The 25,119-nt window shown below is 47.1% G+C and overlaps 1 protein-coding gene across 2 annotated transcripts in view; it reads right to left on the bottom strand.

The window, feature by feature from the left end:
• VSTM4 (V-set and transmembrane domain containing 4) overlaps window positions 1–24,889 on the bottom strand; it is an 87,764-nt gene extending 62,875 nt beyond the window's left edge. The window contains exons 1-3 of one of the 2 annotated variants that reach the window (XM_064370061.1): window positions 24,798–24,889; window positions 17,648–18,049; window positions 12,649–14,281 (exon numbers count right to left, since the gene is read on the bottom strand). In XM_064370061.1, the coding sequence (XP_064226131.1) occupies window positions 14,058–14,281; window positions 17,648–18,049; window positions 24,798–24,852 (681 nt within the window). In that variant the 5' untranslated portion in view covers window positions 24,853–24,889 and the 3' untranslated portion in view covers window positions 12,649–14,057. Of the gene's footprint in view, window positions 1–12,648; window positions 14,282–17,647; window positions 18,050–24,797 lie in introns of those variants that run through there. The other variant, XM_064370062.1, reaches the window with a different exon arrangement.
• Window positions 24,890–25,119: the final 230 nt, after the last annotated feature.

Raw genomic sequence — 25,119 nt, 5'->3', positions numbered from 1 at the left:
CTGCTCTAACCTCTCCCCCACCCCACCCCACCCCCCAACACCTCAGGAGGATCCTTTGTTGTCAGCTTTTTGCCTCGGGGGTGACTCTTCAATTGTCCAAGTGGCCAAAGAAAGGGTTCCCTGTCCTTGTGTCTAAATCTCTACAGCTCCCAAGCTGCCACCATTCTAACCAACAGGTGCCCTCAGGCTGTTCTTATCACCTTTCAGTGTCAGAAATTGTGGGTCCTTGATTTAATTCAAATACAGTTCTCTTTCCCTTATCTAGGATAGGAGACAACAAGCTCTCCCTAATCTATTTATGGACACACGTGTTGAAAGAGCTAACAAACTGGGATTCTAAACTAACGGGGCTCTATGCAAGGAATCACTGGATGCTTCTCATTCCCCCCGCACCCAGTGCAGATATTTCACAGGATGGTGCAGCAACTTTGGCATCTGATGATTAGCAGCAACTGTCCTAATCTTACTTGTTCCTACAAGAAAGAAAAATTTTTACATGAACGCTGCCAGAGCTTTGGGAATTTTCCTAAGGTTCTGAATAAATATCTTGTTGCAGCTGCTAATCCTGCGCTATCTCAAAGTGAATTTGATACCTTGTCAAGCCAGGGATCTGAGTCCACAGACTATGAGGAGGCAGAGCTGTGGCATGCAGCCAGGTCAAAAGCAAGGGCTGAGCAGCGGACAATCGGCAGGTCTCCTGACTCCACAATCGCGATGCCCTCCTCAGCACAGCTGTGAGCGGCTAATATAAATTCACCTTAGTCAACCTTCAAGTTTGGAGTGGAAGAGGCCCCAGCAGGGCAGACAGACTTGAAAAGGATGGAGTACTTTGAGAAAACATTTTGCAAGACTGAAGAACAAGTGGCAAATGTTCCAACCACAGATTAGGCAAATCTCTTGATGGAAGAGCATTTTTGTAACAGTTTCCAATGAGTTTAGCAATCAGAAGGCTGGAGAGCCTTAAACAAGAGGCAGTTAACCTATCCCATTCCGCCGGACTGGCCTCACTTTGGGATCTAGCTGGACTCCCAGACAAATGGAAAGAAGATGACAGCGGCCTTTTGTACCAATTTGCTGACTCTTCCTATGCACCAGCTCAGGGGAATGGAAGTCCTGCCCTCCTGACATCTGCTCGTGATTAAAGGAGTGCCCAGCCTAATCCCCCAAAGAGGAAAGCAAGTGCATGACAGTCAGTCGGTGAGTGAGTTGGTGGTCCTATAAGGTCCTAATGGTGGACCCTGCTGCTCTGAGCTTGGGTTTTCACGATGGGGAGGATAGGGCTTCCATCTCTCCCCAGGAAGGAGCAGGATTGAATGACACTGCCTGACTCTCTGCCCTCCTGTCTGCATTCACCACCTCCCTCATCCCTGGTGGGCAAGGAAAAGCTCCTGATCCAGGTGAGCTTCTGACCACAGCTCCCCTCTGGGTTAGAGGAATGTGGTGAAGAACTTCTTCCAAGTAGCCTCTGTCCTGCCCCGTGCTCTGAGACTGGTTTTCCAGAAATAGCTGGCATGGGGGCAGATGCTGTGGGGACCCTTGGAACAGTCTCATCACCCCAGCTTCTGGGAGTGACACCAGCCCTGCTTCTCATGGAGCCCCACCTGTGGCCGCTCCTGTGCACACTCCTTTCCCATCCATCCATGTCCAGGGAGACCATGAAGTGGGCGGTCCAAGGACCCTGACCTCGTCCTCCCATGGCGTGCAGGCCTCTAGTCCCCCTGCTGGGGTGGGGAGTGGGGAGAGGGGGACAGGCAGGACAACTGCTCAGGGAAGCAGAAAGAAGCCCAGTTCGGCCTCAGTGCCAAGCCACCTATCTCAGAACAGCTGTATCGGAACTAAAGTGGGTTTTATGTCTGTCTGATGATTCAGATATCACAGTGGAGGAAGGGGTGATGAGCACTCAGAAGCTAAATTGTCAGCTGACCTACTGACTGCTTTGTCACTGCCTTGGAACCCTGGCACCCAATGGGCAGAGCCCACGAGAGTTTCCGGTGAGGTGGTGGCCCAGATGACGGAGCTACGGGCCATTCTGGGGCCTCCCCAGGAGCACAGAATAGGACAAGTTGTGAAATCCATCATGTCACTGCCCTCTGTTGAAGAAAGTGGCCACAGGATCAAACAGTCTGGAAGAATGCAGCCCAGAGGCACTGAGACAAACAGATTCTATCAGCCACATATCTGATATGTGGAAGCAGGCTGGAAAGAAAGAGCCTCAGTCAAGTCCCCTTTGACGGGACCTGGGGGAAACCATCACTCAGAGAGGTGTAAAAACTGAGAGCCCTGATTGCTACCTTGGAAAGAACGTCCTGTCAACTTCCCTGGGGAGGGTAGGTTTCACAGGTGAATTCACACCAAGACCCTGTGACAATGCCCTCTGGGTGCCAAGGGGCCTCTGGTTCTTTCAGGGTCCGCCATTCACTGAGGACGCTGACATGCTTTGTCTAGAAGCATGTCTAGACTGACATCACTCACCCACGGAAGCGATGACCAAAAATTCTGAGAGGTCCTGGGAAGGCTCTATTTCTCCTGAAATTCTCTCCCACTGGTGCCCCTAATTCCTTTAACAAAAAAATCTTACAATTAAGAAAGTTTAAATTGCAACTCTAGGTTATATCCAAAGTCAGGTGCACATTTCTGACACAGAAAGCCTTCCAGAATGCAGGATTCAATGGAGAGAAAGTGGAGGGGCCCTGGCAGGCCGAGAGGAAGAAGGAAGCAGCAGGGAGCAGGGGCCAGGGAGCAGGGGCCAGGGTGCAGGAAAGGTAGGCAGACAGGCTCAGGAGACACATCTTCTCTTTCTGTGCCTACCCTGACCAGGCTGGCTGAAGCCTTCTCCTGTGCTGTCCTGTCCAATCCAGGACAGGGTCTAGAACTCAAAACTAAACCAATGCCTCTTCAATTTAATCTAGGGGAAACAAGAGTAATAAGGATATAAGGAGTGACCCTACCACAGTAGTGTTATCTACAAAGTGATACGGGAGTGCAGGGAAGGGAAGAGCATTGTCCCTTTGAATAATACGGAAGAGGGGAAGGGAAGTGCTGGGTAGAGGAGGGTGTGGTCCCTCGCTAGGACTCCACCCCCAAGGACCTAGGTGAGGACAGGGATTTCCTGCCCAAATGTTGCACTTCCCAAGACCACCCTGGCCTACCAGATCCCCATCCTGGGCCTATAAAAACACTGGGTCCCCAGTGGGACCAGGCGGAGCTTGGCAGAGTTTGGCTGGGGCAATCAGAAGAGGGCCGAGGCCACCGAGCAGCCCAGCTGCAGGAAGAAACCATCTCCCTTCTGTCTCTCCCATCGGCTGAGAGCTACTTCCACTCAATGAAACTTTGCACTCATTCTCCAAACCCATGGGTGATCTGTTTTTTTCAGTACATCAGGGCAAGAACCCAGGATACAGAAGGGATACAGAAAGCCCTCTGTCCTCGAGACAAGGTGGAGTGTCTAACTGAGCGAATTAACACAAGCTGCCTATAGACAACAAACTAAGAGAGCACCCTGTAACACACACCCACTGGGGCTTCAGGAGCCTCGGTGACGACAGGCTTACTCTTAATGAATGAATGAAATAAACATGGTACAGGTGGGATAAGGCCACCTTACCAGGACCATGACATCATTACTTTCCAGAAGGCTAGGAGAGGGGCCAGGGTCGGGGGGCCCCACCGTGCCCAGCAATGGTCCTTTCCCTGGAGCCTCAGAAGTAGTGGGAACGTACTAGCACACCTGGCTGCCGAGGTGGATTTCACCATGAAATTCTGGCCTTGGAGTTGCAGGCTTTGTGCCTGTCATGATTTATTTTATGACCTCTGTGAGTTTAGTTTCCTACAGGATAGAGGCAGAAAGTCCGAAGATGATCCCTAACCAGATGATGATTCTTCTTAAACAGAGGATGATTCTTAAGTTACCTCGAGTTGAAAGGAAGCGGCAGTTTAGGAGCCTGATCCCTGGCAAGTAGACCTTGCAAATTAGCACCAGGAGAGAGCAAGCAGCATTCCACCCCAGTTCCCTCAGGCAGCATCTTACACAGGTTAATTAATAGGCGAGGAAAATGAAAAGGGACTGGAAGAGAATGATGACGTGAAGTATGCAGAAAAAAGGATCCTTAAATAAAACAAAGGTGAGCCAACACCTTTGTCCCAAATTCAAATTCAATGTAGTCAGTTCACTCTCCCTTCTTATTCATCGATGGATGCACCTTTGTTCCAAATTTAAATTCAATGTAGTCAGCTCACTCTCCCTTCTCATTCAACAATAGATGTGATGGTTCCCAAGGAAAAAGCTCTTAAAATTAGCTGTGTCTCTACTGTTTATAACTGGATCAACATTCTTGGGGAAGGCAACTGCAGCCCCAGAGAGACACAGAGACCTTCTCTGTTCCTGCTCTCGGGAGTTGGCCTATTGCTTCCTTTCTCCCTTGCCTCTCCAAGACTTAGGTCAAAGGCAGTCTCCCCTGGGGCTCGAATAAAGCCACATGTGTCAGTAGAACCTCTGAGTGACCTGCAGGCGGCAACCAATGAGAAACATTGAAGCTCCAGCTTTGTCTAGTGTATGCTGCCCTTTCCTACTGCACTCAGTCCAAGACAAATTCCAGAAAACAAAGCAAAAGGGCAAACAAAGGAAAAAAATGAAATAGACTTCCCATGGTAAGGCCGTCGTAAAAGAGTCTGCTTCCTGAGGGTGAAGGAGCTACAGAGCACAAAAACCATCTTTATGTCCCCAGTGAGAAGCTAGGAAATACTGAAATTGGTCACTGGTCCTCTACACACACAAGTCCAGGATAGAGATATCCTATGCACTTGTTACTCCCTTCCACTCCTAGTTGCCATTTTCCCTGGTACCAGAGTTTGGATCACTCATTCACTCCTACTTCTAAAAAATCATCATTGGGCCACTTCTGTGCATATGCACCACGTAACATGTGAGGGTGCATTTCAGAAGGCTCTGGCAGTGTCCCTGGCACCAAGGTCCCTGCCCGGGTCCATCCTTCCAACCTTTCCTCTTGTTGCTGCCCACCCTCATCCCCCACCAACCGCAAACATGCATCTAAGTCCATAGAGTTACTTTTGCACGCCTGTATGGCCTCTTGCAACACTTGAGCAGGCTCTCATCTCTCCTGAAACAACATGGCCCATGGCTGTCTGCTGAAGTTCTCCTGGGGTCCAAGCAAAGTCCCACATCCTCCCTATGACCTCCTATGGCCCAGCAATCCATGTGTCCTCATCTCCCTTACTCCCATGTCAGCCTCACCCTCTCATCTGGCCCTTTCACACTCTTTCTGTTTGCTACCTCCATCATGTCTATTAGATTTATAACCATATCTACACCATGGCTTCTCCCCTACATTGTAAGGCTAGGGCCCCAGGAGGGCAGGCATCAAACATCTCCATCTGTACCTTTCTTTGGGCAAGGCATGGTATGACAGGCTCATAAACTGGGGCTTTGTGAATGTCTATGAAGCTAAGTTTTTAATCTAAACGCTTCCAAGACCATGGCAGTTGGAATGAGGGTAGGTATGAAGGAGAATTGTTTAAAGTGGTGTTTAAATTACACTCTGCTTGTCAATTTGATCCCTTTGAGTGTCTGGACCTGTTGACACTTTAAACACCATGATGTGTGCTTGCTTAATTAACCAGGAGCCCTAAATGTTTAGTAAATCTCATTCCTAATTATCTGTTCCATGTCTCCAGAGAAAAAGGAATTATTTTGTTAATTTCTTCCACTAAAACTTGAAGTATCAATTCCCTGTGGTAGTAACTTCAGATCTAATTATTAAATTTCCTCTCACATTTTGGGGTTAAACAGTCAGATGAGAAATCATATTATAATTTAATCTTTGCCCCCAAATACTTTTAGGATGATGAAGAGCTTTTTCCATTTGCTTTGTCCACTCTCCACATTTAAACCTTACTTACATAATCTTAAATAACAATTTGGCTTGTTAAAATACACTATTTGGGTTTAAAGTAAATTACGATTAAACTGCAGGAGACAGCCCCTGCAAATTGCTTCTATTATTAGCATTTTCACTGCTGATAAAGACCTCTCCATCTAAAAGCAGGAAGATTTATTTTGGTCCAGAATGTCAGACTGCTTCTGAATCTGTGGGTTGTAGGATTGGGTTGGAAAGTCATTGAAGATCATGTTTTTTGAGGTCTTAGAGATCAAGGCTGTGGCCTCCCTAAGAGCCGGAGCCTCCAATGAATGACCTCATCACTCTTGTGAACACCAGCAGCACACGCTCCCATGAAGTGCACGCAGACTATGGCCCTGCAAACCTATCTCAACGATTTCCATGGGGACCTTATGACACATGGCACTGGGGACTGCAGCTGGGGCCCATCTTTCACCAGAAGCCCCTTGGACACTCAGGCTTCATCTTGGAATCTCTCCAGGCAGCACCTGAAGAAGCAAGCATACCCGCCCCATACCCACTGGGGGCCTCTTCCTGTTAAGCAAGTCTACAGAATCTGCACTTATTGAGAGCAACCAACCCAGATCCATGCCCTAGGGAGAGAAGTCTAGAGGTGACAGGATGTCAAGCACGATCGAGGAGGCACAAAGGTGGGGAGACTCCCAAAGCTTGAGGAGCAAAGGAAGGTAAAGAAAGGACAGAACACAAACAGCAATGACTTGGACTTGGGGACAAAGGGTCAAGGGTACGTAGAGGGTCAATCAGGCTCTGGACGTGTGAGGAACAGGAAGACAGTGGCTGAAGTTCTCAAGGGCAGGCCCGAGGCACGCAAGTGCCCCAGCAGCACTGAGCGTGCAGGACAGATATGGGCAGACACAGCCTGTGCAACACAGGGCAAAGCAAAGTGCTTTTCTTCAGGAAGTATCATTATTTGAAAAGATATTTACCATAACTAGCTATATATTACTTTTCACTTACATGAGAAATTTTGGCCCCTTAAAATATGAAATCATCACCTCATTTCAAAGGTGACCTTGGAGTTTACCCTGAAGAGGACGAGAACAAGTTGTCTGCATCTCAATACTTACATAAAATTGTGACCCAACTACTTAAGCAAAACTGTTAACTGGTCTTTGTTTGTTTGTGTGTATCCTTATTTTTGTTTTGTTCTCTGGCCTAAGGTCATCGAGAACCAAGAGCATTTGGGAATCCTAACACTAGGCTATGATGCCTGTCAGGTATGAAACGAGTTCCAATTCAGTATGCCGTGGACACCCCCAATGTAAATAAGCTACCCCTTGGAGAGAAGGAGACATGGCTGAGCAGTTCCTCTCCCTGTTGAAATCACCCCAACCCTCTACTCATGCTCCCTCAATTCTCATCCCTTTTCCTTGTGCCGCCCACTTCAGCCTTGCTATGCCCCCACAGTGCTCAGCAAACAGTCCTCAGGCCTCAGCCTTCCCCACCAGCCTTGGGCCTGGGCAAGGCATTATTATGTACTTCACTCATCAGTGTCACCTGCAGTGAGGCTACACCTGCATCTGGCCTGCTCATAATGAATGAGTGAAAAGCTGCTACACATGTTTACTGAGTTAGACCCCCTGGGTGTCATCCCAAAGCTCTCTCCATTATTCACATCCAGTCAATCAGTAAGACTTCTCATCTGACCTCTTAATATCTCCTCATTCCTACTGCTAAAGTTAGTCCTCATCATTTCAAGCTTGGGCAACTACAAAAGACCCCACTTCCTCCTCCTCCTCTAATCTGATTCCCCCTAGATCCATGCACCGAGCAGCCAACATTCAACAAGCTTGGAATGCTTCGTGAGCTTTCGGGCCTAAGGCAGAGTCCTCCCCAAAGCCCTGGCATGAGCTGCAGTGCCTGTCCCATTGGTCGTCTGTGTCGCCCCCACATAAACCACTAAGATCATCTCCAGCATTGCCCTCTCCCTCAGCTCTTAAAGGACCCTCTGGTGTATTCCCACAGTGCCCTGTGTGCATCCTGACTCCTGCACTCACACTGCAAGACCCCATGTGCTTGTGTATCTGCTACCTCTACAGACGGATCCACCCATGTGTTTCTGAGTCTCTATTATTGCAACAGCCTGGCACGCAGCAGGTGTTTCATAACTCACATACTGAGTGAAGGGATAAATGAATCCACCTAGAGCTGCTGGACATCATCATCCATACTATTTTCCGATGCAATTTCTTCACTGAGCCGAGCAAAGCTTCCTCCATAGAACGGATCCTGTCTCTGAAGCGGCTGCTCATTTCCTCATCACATTTGCCACTGTTCTCTAGCTTAAATCTATCTGTCTGGAAATGAGGTTCCCAAAGCTGACAGTGTAGTCCCGGTTAGGGTCTCACCAGTGTAGTACCTACGACACAATCACCTCCTTCTCAGGGGCTCCAGGTCGAATTTGTACGCGGACGGAAACACCACCAGCTGCTGAGCTGCGGTCTCACGTTGCAAATGCGCGGCTGACTCACTGCTATTATCACTCCGAATCCTCTCGCAGAGAGAGCCTCCCGCCCCCCACCTTCCGTGCCTATCCAGCAATGCTTGAGATTTGTTTTTCCCACATGTATTGCTGTGCCATTTTTCAAATTGAATTTCATTTTGTTATTTCCTGCCTATATTTCTTACCGCTCTGGAATCGTTTTTATTATGTTTTATTTCTCGCTGACGTTAAGAACGTTTCCCAGTTTTGCATTTTCTGTAAAGTTCATTAGGGTGATGTGGGCTCCTTTCTCAATGTCATTGATAAAACAATCAAAGGAAATCAAACCTAACATTCACCCTCATGATTTCCACTAGAAACCTCTCCAGGGGGTTCCAATGCCACGTGTCACCTAGGACTTTTCAAACCATTTTCTCTCTAAGCAGGATTCCTCACCCAGTGAAATCGTCACATGGCACAGGCAAATGGAGACACTGCGTCTTTTTCTTTGTCTGTCCTTTTACCATTGGATAATAAAAACAACATCAACAAGTTCATCTGGCATGAGATTCTGTGAAATAAGCCAGGCACGGCTCCACCATCCTCTGGAGATTCTCTCCCTTTCATTCTTTACTTCTGTTGTATCATTTCGTGCCCCATGACGACAACAGGAACCCTTGGTACACCAGGGAGCTCCACCCTCAAACTTCCACATACCTGGTTTGCAGATAAACCCCACTTAACATTTCCAGATGCTTCAAAATCTCCAATTCTCTACCATACTTTAACAATTTGCACAATAAAACATAAAGGCAGCTTATGCCCTGTTCAAAATTAATACAGCATGTACTTCGTAGCCAAACACTTGCAGAAGTGCCTCCAGGAGTTCATTTATTCATGTATATTTTTTCCAACAATTTATACTTATTTTTTTAAATCACCATACATGAATGCTCAAGGGCGTACTGAGATTTTGGGTAAAATGAAAAATACATACAGCAAAGTAAGCAGAGACCCCTGCAGATACTAGGGTGGATTGGTTATTTGGATTGGCCTTGGATTTGTTCCTTCTGATTTTTTATTTTGCATGATGTCCATAAAGCATTTTTCAAGCACGTGACTCACAGATTGGACTTTGTTGGGACAGCCATCTTAGGGGTGCAGCATGAATGCCACAGGCTGCAGATTGTAGGCAATCCCAGCACCCCTGTGCCTGCACCCCTTTCTTTCCCACTCAGAGAAGTAAATGAAAGTCCAAGTGATATAGACTGGTGTTGTGGTCAAAGACTTGACTCCACTGTAATATGGATAAACAATTTCAGTCCCCAAGTTGAGAGATTTTAATCAGCATTCATGACAATATGGCCATGGCACCCCAGTAATATCCACAGGTTTACTCTATTCAGCACCCCGACAGGTAAGCCTTCTCAGTAATGACCTTTTGCAGCCAGTGGGCTGCCTCACCACATTCCCATCCCTTCCCTCCTCAGAGAAGAATGCCTCACCTTTCTAAAGTGATGACCATTCACAGGTCAGAAAAAACTCCAGTTAACGAAAAGCAAGAAAACCTGGAAAATAGAAAAGGAGTCACATGGCTAGAGGCATGTAAGTGTTTCGCTTGCTGGGAAAACAAAAGAGAGAGAGATCAGTTACAAAAACTATAGGCTAGTGGACTTTTCATCTATCTCTGACAGGTTTCTGGAATGGATTTTTAAATGAGGGTTTTAAGAAATTGAAAAAGGAGGCAGGGCACGGTGGCTCATGCCTGTAATCCCAACACTTTGAGAAGCTGAGGCTGGTAGATCACCTGAGGTCAAGAGTTTGAGACCAGCCTGGCCAACATGAGGAAACCCCATCTCTACTAAAAATACAAAAATTATCTGGGTGTGGTGGCGGTGAGGCAGGAGAATCGCTTGAACCCGGGAGGAGGAGGTTGCAGTGAGCCAAGATCATGCCACTGCACTCCAGACTGGGAGACGGAGTCAGATTCTGTCTCAAGTCAAAAAAAGAAAAAGAAAAAAAGAAGAAGAAGAAAGAAAGCAAGGAAGGAAACAAGGAAGGAGGGAGGGAGGGAGGGAGGGAGGGAGGGAGGGAGGGAAGGAACGATAAATTCCTAAGAGATATTGTCAGGGCAATCCCAGTTGCTTTTGTGGTAGGTTTACTAGTGGAGATCATGAAAAAGCCATGGTTGCCTCAAAGCTGGCTTTTAATAAGGCAACTGACAGTCTCTAATAGTAGTCATGTGGGCTAGGTAGAAAGATGTGGTCAAGATAAAAACCCAAATGGTAGGTTAACTCACAGTAGTGTCATACAAAAAGGGCACAGGTAGATAACTCAGTATCTCTAAAGTACTGGCCAATGTAATACGGTAGGAAAATAATGAGATATGAATTCACAGACGCCACTGAAATACAACTGAGAAACACCACATCCGAAATAATAAGTTAACTCATTATGTTGCCAAATATAACTCAAGAAAAGTCAAATTTTTCTATACACCAGCAATACCAATTTAAAAGTTGCATGTATATGTGTGTTCATAGCAGGAGATAGTATATCCTAATTACAATTATAAAATACCTAGAAGTAAGCATAATAAAAATGTTCAAGAGTCATGTGGAAAAAAAAACTGTACTGAAAGACATTTAAAAAAAACACCCTGACTACATAAATGAATACAGCAGTTATTGGATAGGAACATTCAAAATCATAAAGATATCTAAAATGTATATGCCCACAGCAAAATAGTATAATAAGCTAATGAAATTCCAATCAAACCCCAACATAATTTTTACATAACTAGGTAAGTTGATCCTCAAGATCATCTTAAAGAAAACTAAATATATAGGAATAGCTAAGATTTAAAATGAGGATATTTGTACTATTCTATAATAATTAAAATAGTGTTATTTGGTAAAATGTACAAATTTTTCATTTAAATATAGGGATTTAGCTTTAAAAAAAATGTGACATTTCAAGCTAGAAAAATACTTCTTCAACAGACAGCATAGGGATAACATTTTAGCCTTTTGTAAAGAAAAAATAAATTAGCTACTATATACCTTATATAAAAAAAACAGATTCCAAAGAGATAAAGGAGTAAAGCTTTCTTTTAGTCATTAAAAATATTAGAGAAAAATATGGAAAACATTTTTATAAACTTGGAGCAGGGGATCCTTTTCAGGATTCAATACAAAACCAAAGTACCAATGTGCAATTTATTGAATACACTTCAATATAAATTCCACTGGAAAAGAATGCCACAAAGGAAAAAATATCAAATTTGAATAAATAAATATATTGAAATGTGAAATATCTATAAGGTAAAAGAAAACATAAACAAAGTGGAAAGAAAAGTAACAAACAGGAAGAAAGTTTTGTACCATATATAACAGCTAAAAAATTAATAATCATATCTATACACACTCAACACACACACACACACATATATAAAAAAAGACAGCAACCCAATTATTAAGGTTATAGCCAGGCAATTCACAGAATAAATAAACAAACCATGTCTAAACATATGAAGAGATGCTCAACTTCACTAATAATTGAATACAACAACAGAAATTAAATTGCACTGTATCATATTGAATATAATAATCGAAATTAAAACAACAATGAAATATTTTTCCCATCATTGTGATAAATAATGGAAAAGATTAATAATATTGATTGTTAAAGAGGCTTCAGGGAAATAGACATTATCATGCAATGATAGAGTATACATTTGTAAAGTCTTTTCAGCAATGGCATTTTGGCATTGTCTATAAAAATGTTAAATATGCTTACCCTTAGGCCAGCAATTCCCTTTCCAGGAATCTAACAGATGTATTTGGAAAGATGTACAAGGATTTCACTGAAGCACTGTTTATGTTGGTGAAATACTGGAAGATCCCTAAGTGTCTATCACTGCAGGAATGATTGGATGCAGTTTGGTATTGTCTCACTATATTATCATGTAAGTTACAAACTAATACATGTAATATCTACAACACTTATAAAGCAATACATGCACTATTGTTAAAATACAAGTGTGTTTGCGTGTGTGTGTGTGTATGAATGTCAATAGGAAAAAGATTTGAAAGATCTAAACCAAATTATTGACAATGATTATCTCTGGGGATGGGAGTAGAACTGGGGATATTAAGTTGTGGGTGGGAGAAAGATTCTTGCACATTTTAGTTTTTTCATTGATTGGTTCTTTTGTTTTGTTTTGTTTTGTTTTGTTTTGTTTTGTTTTGTTTTGTTTTGTTTGAGATAGAGTCTCACTCTGTCACCCAGGCTGGTGTGCAATGGCATAATCTTAGCTCACTGCAACCTCCACATCCTGGGTTCAAGCGATTCTTCCGCCTCAACCTCCTGAGTAGTTGGGATTACAGGCATCCGCCACCACGCCCAGTTAATTTTTGTATTTTTGTAGAGATGGGGTTTCACCATGTTGGCCAGGCTGGTCTCAAACTCCTGACTCATGATCCGCCCACCTCGGCATCCCAAAGTGCTGGGATTATAGGCGTGAGCCACTACACCCAGCCAACTCTTTTATGTATAATATTTTTGACATTATCCCTGTGCCACAGCAGCTTGAAAAACAATGGCACGACTACATAATGTTGTGTCTACAGTGCTAAAAACAGAGGCTACAAGACATCACCAGTAGGAGAGCCCTCATGCCCAGAGAAGGCATTGATGGAAAAGGAAAGATGGCTCTAGGACCCCAAAAAATGTGTATGATTGGAATAGGTCAAACATCCCAGAGAGGGTGACTACATCCACCAAGTCATGCCTACTTCAAGGTCATCCACAGCAACAGGTGCTAATGCCACTTGACAAAAAACATTTTATGCATTCATCAAGTATGTATTGAGGGTCAATTGTTTACCAGACACTGTTGCAGGCATTCATTGTTATCATCATCATCCTCAAAAAGTATATATGACTGCCAGAGAAATAGAGCCAACACACCCATAAATAATGTTTTACCAGCTATCTGGGCATCATTTAGCCTACTCAACACGTAAAATTAACCACATAAAATTGTTAGCTCTTACATAAACCAATTCATGGGAAAAGGCATTTTCAATGCTGGTGGGAGTATAAATATGCAAACTATTTTAGAGGTCAATTCACTTCTTGAAATTGTGTCCATCTTTAAATTGGGTAGACCTTTGGACCTGGCAATTTTATTTCCAGGACTTTATGCTAAGGTCATGGAGATTTATTGACAAAGATTTAGAGCAGCTTTAAATATCCAGTAACAATATGTAGGAAGCTAAATTGTAGTCCATCTGCATGATGGAACACGATTCCATCATTAAAATTATGTTTTGGAAGCATATTTAACAAGGGAAAATGTGCACACTATTTAGTAATATCAGAAAAGCCAGTCACAGAGCAGTCTTTACAGTAAGATTGAAATTAGATTTTAAATTTATATTTGCATAAAATGCCTGAAAGGATTTGCACTGAAATGTTAAGTTGTGCCTGAGTAGAGATATGGTAAGTCATTTTTATTTTCTTCTTTAAACCCGTTCAGTATTTTTCCATGTTTTCTATAATTGAACTATATTACACTATATTACTTCTGCAATAGAAAGCAACCAACATATGGAAATCAGGACAGATAATAAAAGCCAACACTCCTATGGCTCTTCTCTGTGCCAGGAGTCATTCTTTAAATACATCATCACGAGTCACCCTCCCTGTGCTGGGCAAGTTGCCTGCAACAGGGAGATGAGGAGAGACCAGGCACCAGCCTTTCTTTCTGGGAGTTTACAGTGAAAGACAAGCAATTTGATCTCACATCGAGAACTCTGCAGGAAGGAGACCACATCTGTGGTGAAGGGCAAAGGGTGGGGTAGTATTAGAAGGGAAATCCCAAGAAAAATTCCCCTCTCTGCTGGATGGCTGGAGACTCCTGTTGAAAGGAGGGAGCTAACATGAGCAGATTAGAAAAGAGACCATGGACCTGGAGTGGGGGGCACTCCCAAACCCCCCTGAGAGATCCCATTTGATATTCCAACCCAAAGGTATGTGCCCACAGAACTTCTCATCCTTGTTGTTCTTTGTTTTTGTTTTCCATATAAGGTGGCTCACACCTGTAAACCCAGAACTTTGGGAGGCCAAGGCAGGGGTGGATCACCTGAGGTCACAAGTTCGAGACCAGCCTGGCCAATATGGACAAACCCCATCTCTACTGAAAATACAAAAATGAGCTGGGTGTGGTGGTACATGCCTATAATCCCAGCTACTCAGGAGGCTGAGGCAGGAGAATTGCTTGAAGTTGGGAGGCAGAGGTTGCGGTGAGCCCAGATGGCGCCACTGCACTCCAGCCTGGGTGACAGAGTGAGGAGACTGTCTCAAAAAAAAAAAAAAAAAAAGGTGGAGATTTAGGAAAATAAGGCCCTTGGAGAGGGACAAGGCCCAGGGCCCCGGGAAAGGTGTTCTGGAAGGCTGGAGCCATGGGCCTCTCCTGGCCCTGCCCAGGAAGAATAGGCAGCCAAGGCTCCACATAGTCCCAGCCTAGGGTGAACATGCTCCAACCCAAACAGCCTGTCTGGTTTCAGGTAATTTGCTTGCAGTTACCTTTCCTTAACCTTCTTGGAACAGTCCCTTGGAGGCCTACATAGAATGTTCTAGAAGGTATGGTCATTGCTTCCTAAGTTTTGAATCTTTCCATCAGCAAATCAGAGCCCTGCACAGGGGCTGAGGCAGAGCAGACATGGCAAGGGAGGCAGAGCTCTGCTGAGAAGGTAGAACCCCTTCCAGGTGAGAGGTCAGAGAGGGGTGGGTGAGAGAAGTGGAGAGAGACAGAGAAATAAAGAGATATATGTATATAGAGAGAGACACAGAAGAAGAGAGACAGAGACACACACACACACAGAGAAAGAGACAGAGATAGACACAGAAAGAGAGAAGAAAAGACAGAGAAACAGTGACAGAGAAACAGAAGGAGAGAGACAGAGACAGAGAGACACAGAGGGAGAAAGACAAAGACACAGAGAGAGAGAGACACACACAGAGAGAGGGAGGGAGAGACAGAGAGAGATGGAAAGACAGGGAGAGACACAGAGAGAGACCGAGAGACAAAGAGAAAGACAGAAGAATAAAGAGACAGAGGGAGACAGAGAAACAGACAGAGGGAGAGAAAGACAGAGAGAGAAAGAGAGAGATAGAGAGAGGAAAGAGGAAGAAGGGAAGGGGAGCTGAGGAGGGGAGGACCAGGGCAGGAAAGTGGGGGACCAAGAGAGCAAGAGAAGAAGGGGGAAGAGATCCTTATTTCCAGTGAAGTCTTAAAAGCTACCTTATGTATTTGGAGCAAGTTCTCAAACAAATGGTCTAGACTGAACCCAGTTTCACTCACTGAAATGAGATTCACATTGACCAACAAGCTACATGACTGTGCTTACCTGAAGGCAGCAAACCTTTTTATATATTTTATTTGGCAGGGTGTCATCACTGCCTAAAGACTTAGTCTATGACTCCAGAATACACTGTGACACAAAGACCAACAACAACACTATTCACACACACACGCTCATACACACCCCATATATATATACATCATATGTAAATATATCTTTTATATATATATATATATATATAAGATCTTGTGTTTCAGAGTCAAGTGGTATTTGCCAAGGGCTCTCGGCTCAGCCCTTGATGATCTGATGTATTTACGTTTTTGGTGTGAAAATAATAAACCAATAGTTATTGGTTTTCTTGAATTAATTTTCTTAAGAAGAAAAATTGCACTTTCTAGTTAATATATCATTCTGTGCTTATGAACATTACAACAAGCAAACTCCGAAGACAAGTAACATTGAACTACTGTAAAGAATCTCTATATAAATTATTTTATTCCATGTCCTTTATTTATATAAGACATTAAAAATACTTTTCACAACTAAGTTTTGTCCTTTAAAAAGGCTTATCAAAACAACCTCACTAAGGCCTTCAATATTATGTTATATGTGTACAATAAAATTAGACCCTTTTTCGTATTTGAGACTATCAGCTGCACTTTGTGATCCTCTTGATCTTGCGCCAAACTAAATTCAATTTCAAAGCAATCAGAGGCATCATTTAGTGCACAATAGAAAGTCTTACTAAAATTGCCAGAGGTGCCTTCCTGAATAGAAACATTGGTCATAAAAAAATGACAGCCCCAAAATATGGCACTTGGTAGCTGAGATGTTCCGGAAACGCTGCCCATCCTTCCTATCTATCTTCAGGAAGGGAGGGTTACCCCTGGTCCTCTGCCTACTTCCTCACGAATTTCTTGGTGAGCTGTTGCCTAAGCTTGGATCAGTTCCACTGGGCAATTAGCCTGCCCTACTCCTAGGCCTGACAACTCACAGCAAGACTTCCCAACGCGTGCCTCTCCATGGATGCCTGGTACCCCTAGCCAAAGCCATCAAGCCTGCACAGACCTGGGTGGGAGGCTGAGCACTGACATAGATGCTCTCCTTAGCCAAACTACAGCCAGGATCCTCGGGGCCTTTTGTCTACTAAGCCTCAGCCTTGGCCTAGAGACTCCAACAAACACTAACATAGTTTCGAATGGCTCAAGGCCGTATGCCTATGCCAGGGATGACCTTCTGAAAGTGCCTGCCCGAGAAAACTCAAGGCTGCCAAAAGCAGTTACTGCTTGTTCCAGCCAACACCTGAAGACAAAACCCTCGTCTCCCCATCTCTGTGGGAAGGTAGAAGCCAAATTTGCATAAGAAACTTGGCAAGCCCAGATGGGTTCCACATGAGCCAAACACCCTCCTACTGCTTCGACTCTACTCACACTTCTTTGACTCTACTGAGTCCCCACTCACACCCGCCCTCAAGCATTCTCCTTTGAAAACAACCAGTCACATCTGCACAAATCAGAGTTGAATCCAGTTCATGCCAGGCTCTTTTCTCTACTGCAATAGCTACTGCTGAATAAAATCCACCCTGACCCCTTTGACCAGGGTCCAGCTTTGTTGACCCTTGATAGCACACAGCCAGGGCAACTTCAGACACTTAAGCGGCTTTGCCCAGAGGGTGGGCTGGGCCATGCTGGGCCAGGTCTGTGGTCGTTTCTGTTCTCACTTCTGTGTCTACACAGCACATTAGCCAGTGTCCAGGTCAAGATCTACCCTCACCCCATGGCATGACTCATGTCTGTGGCCAACAGAGGCCCACAAGATATGTTCTAGTGCAACAGAGCCAACCCGGGGGCCCCTGGGTGGTGGCTGCAGAAGGGGTCCTGCCCCCCGACCCCTTCTCCCCAGAGAGACGGGACCCTCACCTCTCATTTCCGTGGCTGAGGAGCCGTTGGACCAGGCCGTCCACTTGTTCCTGTGCTTGCTGATTTCCTGGACTTTGCAGACATAATGCCCTTGGTCCGAGGGCTGCAGTGTCAACACAGACAGCCTGTAGAGCACCCCGCGCTGCTCCTCCAGCAGGCGCAGCCTCTGCCGGTTGGCGCTGCGGCTGAAATTCCCGTAGTACTGCACCACCCGGAGCTTGGTCATCTTCACCATCAAGACCTCCTGGGAGTTGGAGGAGTGTGCAAAGAACCAGCGCACAGCCAGCAAGCTGTCCTTCCGCCTCTTCTGGGAGACGTGGCAGAGGAGAGTGGCATTCTCCCCCTCCAGGTAGTCAACCACGGGCCCCGGGGAAACAGTGACATTGAGGGCTGCACAGACCTCTGCAGAGAAAAAGGAGAGAAGAGAGGATGAGGAGAGCCCCAGGTCCCCCTGTGGACAGTCCACGGTCCAAAAGCCAGGAAATGACTCCACACACTGGGCGTCCTGGACTTTGCAGACATAATGCCCTGCCTAGCCACAGAGGCAGGCAGTCCCTTGCCTCTCCAGAGGAGGGGCTTTACTGGGGGTGAACCTCTGTGGGCCCCCACTGTCTCATCTATGGGACCACCCTGTCCATGTGGGATGCTAAACAATGACCTCGTGACCCAGAAGTATTTTTCTAAATTTCGTAATTAGTTGCTGGACATTTAAAATTCAGATTTCAGGTTAAAGATTTAGATTTTTGGAATTTCTTAAAAATGTCCAGCCCACATCTGATCTCCCACCACTCTCCACACCTCACCCCCTAGTCTGCTTTCATGTTTTGTCCCTGGCCTGATGTCAGATACGCTGTGGGTGGGGAGTCGCCCTAGCACAGGGCGGACCCCTGGGCAGTGCTGCAGGGAAGCAAGGAGGAAAGAGGAAAAACAGATCAAGCAAGATGTGAACATTTGACAAGGAGGCTGTGGGGCTGCAAGCAGGCAGCCTTTGCCGAGGGTTGGGGAAGGGTGGTAGATGAAAACTATTCTTCATCGTAAAAATCCAGGCAACAGGTCATCCTCCTATACAGCTTCCACTATTGATTTAATAACTAAACACCTCAAGACAGATGAATTTGATGGTAATTTTCCCTTAATTTTCTTTCTATCTTTCAGAAGACAGGCACTAGCCCACAGGATACTCAAGGGTAATTCCACGAATCTTGACATCATCACACCCATAAAGTCCCTTTTGTCATACATGGTTCCATTCACAGGTCTAGCCTGTGATTAAAACACCAAAGTCTTTGATATATATGGAAGTGAGCTCAGAAGAAAAGGGTTAAGGCTTAGCTGGACTCTCCGCTAGATGGGTATGAGGTCTATGTCTGCAGTGATGCAGGACAAAGCCAGCCTGGGAGATACTTAGGGCCGCAGACTAATGTGTAGCCAAAGGAGAAACCCGCTCTGGTAGCAATCCCGCTGTCATCAGAAGACCCTCCTGCAAAGCAAAAGAAGAGGAATTGGCCCCACCATTTCCCCTGCATCTTGCCCACCTGGTGGGCACCTGGCCCCATAGGCCATGTTAAATTAGTCGGAAGGCATTTCTTCCTCACTGCTGAAGCCCTGTGTGAAGTCCACACAGCTCTCATGGCAGGAGCTCCCTGGTGAGGAATGCAGCAGCTGGGGACACCGGCTGACCCGGCTCCAACAGCTGCCAGGGGTTGGGCGGGCAGAGAGCAGCAAAGATGCGGCAGCTGACTTCCAGAACTGAAGTCCAGCCCCATCCCGCCCCCAAGAGCTCCCCAGTGGAGGCCAGGAGAGCTGAGGAAGGCAGGAAATTGAAACAAGATGGGTGGGATGAGAGTGCAGCCGGGACCCCACGCCCCAGGCTCCTCCTATTAACACTGCATGGAGGAGGGATTATATATAGTGACTGAAACCAGAAGGACGTGCCAAGTGCTCCAGTCCCCATGGAGGCCAGATTCCATCCTGGAGGCAAGCTAGTAACCCTTCCACTTCTGCGGCTCAGGATAGGGTCAGGGGCTCCCGGGAAAGGGAAAGGACTATACTCCAGCCTCCTAGGATGAACCCTCTTTGTTTCTCTATCAGCACATCTCCCTGCCTTCGTTTTGCCCGATATTCTTTTACAAATGACACAAGCCTCTGTTTCTTCCACCAAAGTGCAAAGATCTTGGTTATGGGTTGAATTGTGTCCTCCCAAAATTCGTTTGTGGAAGCTTTAGCCCCAGGACCTAAGAATGGGACTGTATTTGCAGATAGAGTCTTTAAAGGAGTAATTAAGTTAAAATAAGGTCATTAAGGTGGGCCCTCATCTAATATCAACGGTCTTTATAAGAAGAAGCGATGAGGGAGGACACAGACGTGCAGAGGGAAGGCAATGTGAAGGCACAGGGAGAAGGCAGCATCTGCAAGCCAAGGAGAGAAGCCTCAGGAGAAACCAACCCTGCCAGCACCTTGATCTTGGATTTCCGGATTCCAAAATGTGACAATACATTTCTGTTGTGTAAGTCCCTCAGCCTGTGGTACTCTGTTACCACAGCCTAAGCACACTAATCCAGCTCTGTTCACAGCAAGCTTCATTCCAGTCCTCTACCTGCCACCTTCAGCACCAGGAGGTAGGTGGCATGGTCGGAACTGTGATGGCCACGGACCCCACTAAGTCTGAAAGCTTTGCTAGAGGACACAAGCCGTTCAGGTTCTGGGATCCATGTGCCTGTGACAAGCCTTCTCAGCAAAGCTGGGTGCCTTGAGTAACATTCTTCTCCTCCCCAGCCCTGGAGATCGCTGCCTTAAACCCAGCAAAGGTGGCACATGTATCCAGGCAACTGTGAGATGGGGTAAGGCAGGAAGGAGGACAGGGAATGCAGGTAGGGCACCCAGGGGCTGGCAAATGTGACTCAGCTGGGTGTTTATTTCAATAGTAAGAGAAAGGGAGTCCGTTATCTCCCCTTGCAGTTATCAGGACCACAGGGCTCAGCAGAGGGAACACCAATGGCAATCAGAGGACAGGACGATGGGAAGCAGGTGCACCAACGTCCAAAGGCAGAACAAGGGTGCAGGGTCCCCAGAAGCCCAGGCTCTTCCCTCTGGATCTCAGTCTGAATGACAGTCCCTGCAAGCCCAGCACGTCAGAGGGGCAGCCTGAGCAATCACAGGCCATGCCAGCCACCAGGCAGGACCCGATGGTGTCACTCTCCCCCTCCTCCACCAGGTAGATGAGGCAGACTGGCAGGGCAGATCCTCCCTCTCCTGGCCTAGGAAAGATAGCCAAAGTCACTCTGACTCAAATAAGAAATTAACTTCTTGTTTTGTGATCCTGTGTTACGGAGAATTGAGGTGAGAGGTAGACCCACTGTCCCCCTCCCCATGTACCTCTCCACTCACAGTTCCTGCTTCTTCCAGCTTAAGCCTCATGCAGCAGACATATTGTGAAGAAAAAGACAAGATTCCTGACTTTGTACAGCAGGGAGTCCAGTGGGTAAGGCAGCCACTCGTTGAAGAAAAGACATGGGAGAACATAACTACAGTGTCACATGCCACAGAGAAAAAGTGCAGCATTTAAGAAAATCAAGGCAAAATCCTGATCTAGACTTTGGGGTCAGGAAAGGGACTCTGGGGATGTGAGCTTCAGCTGAAGACTCAGTTGGAGTTAATGAAATAAAGTTCAAGGTAGCAACAAGGAGTGATCTTCCAAGGAGGGAGCCCCATCTCTGCAAAGGCCCTGAGGCAGGAGGGACTCCGTATAGGATGGAAATGGAAAGGTCAGTGCATCCTGGTGAACTGTATCCCACTACGTCCCGACAGCCACCCCTGCCAACATATGGGCCTCAGAAGGCATTCCCTACCCCAATCAGGGTCCCCAAGGCCACTTCTAGAAGAAGGAATATAACAAAACTGATAAGAAAGAGACTGATACAAACAGAGGGATGGGATTCCTGCTGCACAGAATCCCCTATCTCCAACAAGCGCATGCTCCAGGACTTGGTAGTCCTGGGTACCGCACGGGGTGAGCACTGGGATGCTCATGGTCCCAGGCCTTCCCAGGTAGCTGGGGAGAAACGATGAGACAAGAAGCAGTGGCTTGGTCGGCTTGGTGGACCTGGGTGAAGAGCCAGAAGCTGGCATCCGACAGAGCCAGGCTGGAAACCTGATTCTGTTAGGTGTGAGCCTCCTGGAGTTTCAGTTTCCCCATCCAAAAAAAATGGGAAAATGATGCCTTTCACAGTAAGTATAGGTTCCGATGCAAAAACACCTTTAAAATACAGATATAGTTTGCATGTCCTGAGACTGGGGAGCTGGGTGGGAGCAATAGAAAGAGACACGCACACTGTCCTGTGAGTACAGTGGGCTTTGCGGGTCCACGACCTGCAGGCATACAGGACCCCATGCTTGGAAGGCCTCACTCCCCCAGCTTGGTTTAATCTCTGCCGTTGATTTTTTGAAATTGTGATACATTTTAATGAGGAGCCCCACATTTTCATTTGACACTGGATCCCACAAGTCATGTAGCTGGTTATGTTTGTAGATGAACCTCAAATTCCTGTGGACAGAGTTAAGGTGTCTAATCCCCTTGTTTACATTTGAATAATGTCACGAAAAGGACTAATACAACTCTGAAAACAGCCTAGAAGGACATCCATGTAGCTGAATAGGACAATCTGCTCATTGTGAAGTGGGAGATGGCCGCTTCCAGGTGCAGGGGAGCAAGGACAGCTAACAAAACAAGGCACCGGCCTCACCTGGGATGCAGAGGTGGGCACATCTGAAGGTGGCCTTTGGTATGAGCAGGCAAGGGATGTGCTGGTGGCTCTGTGCCTCCCACTTCCTCTCTGCCTGAAGAAACTGCACCCACTCACCTCAGGGAGACCAGAGCCTCTAAGTTTATAAGGAATGCAAACTATCAGTACTGATCAGCAGCAGTGAGCTTTCTTATTAAAAGGATAGTCTGAATTCATACAGCTAAATCTCTGAAAGAAACACTATTGTATTTCTTAACAGTCCTGGGCACCAGGAGCCAGTGTTTACTGAGTACTAAGCAGAGGTGATACCAGACCTAGCCCATGGACTGATTCACTCACATTAGCCCATCACCTGAAAATAGCTCCATCCAGGATAAAAATATCACCTTGCCCAATGATAGAGGCTAATACCTGCCGGGTACAAACCCTATGCCCTTTAGATGTATTTTCTCAATTTACCCTGATACTCTGTTCATTCCCATTTTATAGACAAGAGGACTGAGGTACAGAGAGGCTAAGCGCTTGTTCAAGCTCACATAGTAAATGGCAGAGCTGGAATTCAATCCTAAGCGATCTGGCTTCAAAGACAGCTCAGCCACCACTCCAGACTACAAATATGCTATAGTAAATACATTGTCTGTCAGTTTTGTTTCCTGTAAACTGAGACATGGGTGACCACTTGGGTCCTGCTCAGTCCCAAAATGGAGAAAAGTGCAGCGGTTAGGAAGCGGGGGACTCGTGTATAAAGTGGGTCTGCCAGCCCCTCCCAGCAGGATTGTGGTGAGGAGTCATGAATGAAGCACTTAGAAGAGTGGGTGACACACAGTGAGTGTCCCACAAGCAGGAGCTATTATCATTCCCCAGGACTGACCCTGGGCACAGCCAGGGCAGACCCTAAAGAATCCTGAATTCCAGCTCTCAAGGTTCCTGAGGACTCCTGGAAACATGAGAATGCCCTTGATCCCCACCAAAAGCCGATATCTGGGACACCCACTCTGACAGCTTCTTCATTTAGGAAGGTGATCATGGAGCCTCGGAGAGGAAGGACCACTGGCTACTGGCTACTCCACGGAGGCCACGAGAACTCACTCTGCCCACAGTCCAACTCAAACTTCTCATCATTTTTCCAGCCAAGACAGTGACAACTGGGAAATTTCCCGCAGCAAGGATATCAGGTTCACTGGGAGCCTGACTTCACTCACAGCTGGGGGACCGTGGATGGATTTCTTCCCACTGTTAGCCAAGTTGCCTCCTCCTCAGACTGCAATCTAGAGAGTGATGCTGGCTCAAATGCCAGCTCTATCACTTGGTAGTTGGATCACTCTTGGAAAATTACCTACTAAGGAGCATCAGTTCCCTAATTTTCAAAAACAATGGCAACACAGTTTAGTGGTTATCGACACAGAGCCTAGAGCCAGGCTTCCTGGGTTCAAATCCCAGCTCCACCACTTACAAGCCTAGTGACTTAAGGCAAATCCGTTCATGGGCCTGAGCCTCAGTTTCTTCATCTATAAAATGGGGATAATAATAGCACTTCCTTCAGAGGTTATTGGTGAGATTAAAGTTTATGTTTTTTTTTAAATACTTGGATATATAAACGTGTTGTAGTCATTATTCTTGGAAGTGTTGTGATTAAATGAGCTAGGCCCAGATAGGCACTTACAGAAAGTGACCATGGATACCTGTATGATTGCTGTTATTCCAGCCAGTACGGCCACTACTACCCTGGAGCAGTGGACAGGGCTCTGGGGAATAAAGAGAGAAAATTCTTCAGCCACTTACAAGTGGGAGCAGTAAAACCCGAATGAAAGCCACTAGTGTGGACCAAGAAGCTGTCCTCAAGCAGGGTGCTGGTGGGAGAGGCGTCACTGCATCTAGCCGTGGATGCCCCTCTCACTAGGCCTGGTCACCTCCACAGGCCCACGAGCAAGTCCCTGTTCCGCACCTCTGGGCCAGGGCAGATCCAGCCGCTCCTGACTTGTCTTCCGAGTAACTCTCCAAAGAGAGTGAAAGGGAAGTTGCTGCTCTGAGGAAACTGCCAAGAGTTGTGTGTCCTGACTGCCCTGGAAAGAAGGAAAGCGAACCACCAACTTGGGCTGCGCTCTGCTGCATCTCCCCTCGGGGCCTGCCGCTGGGAAGGACGCGGTTGCTGCGAGAGTGCCCAGCCCTAGGCGAGGTCGGGACCGGGACCGCGCTCCAGGGAGGCGTCCTCCGAACCCGGGGAGGGGCCGCCGCGCCCCCAAGACCCGCGGCGAGTCCACCGGAGCGCGCCGGCGACAGTGACAGCGCCGCCCCCGGCCCGCGCCCGGAGGCGGTGGGGCCTCCCCACAAGGCCCGGAGCCCCGGTCTCCCCCGCGCGGCCGACGGCCCCCACTCGCCCCGCGCCCGCCCGGCCCCGCGGCGCTTACCCGGGGCCGGAGCCCGCGCCAGCAGCGCGGCCGCCGCCAGTGCCAGCAGCCGCATCTCCCCGCCGCCGCCCGGCGCTGTGACGCGGGAGAGCGCCGCCGCCTGGCCCGGCTGCCGCCAGCCCGCCCCGCGCCCTCGCCCGCGCCCGCCCCCGGCCCGCCCCTCGGGCCGCCTGCCACGCCGGGCTGGGGCTGCTGGATCCCGAGGCCCGCACCAGGCGTGGGAGCCGCCGCGCGATCGGTTCGCTCCAGTATCTTTGGCGTCACTTTCACCAGCCCCACTTCCCGGATGAGAAGACTGAGGTTCTGCAAGGGTGATCGCTGG

Source organism: Aotus nancymaae, unplaced genomic scaffold, assembly GCF_030222135.1.
Source record: "Aotus nancymaae isolate 86718 unplaced genomic scaffold, 86718_ANA_hifiasm-v0.15.2.pri h1tg000099l, whole genome shotgun sequence".
Classification (NCBI taxonomy): domain Eukaryota; kingdom Metazoa; phylum Chordata; class Mammalia; order Primates; family Aotidae; genus Aotus; species Aotus nancymaae.
Note: the sequence above shows the minus strand (reverse complement) of the source record. Positions and strands in the feature narration are given on the sequence as shown.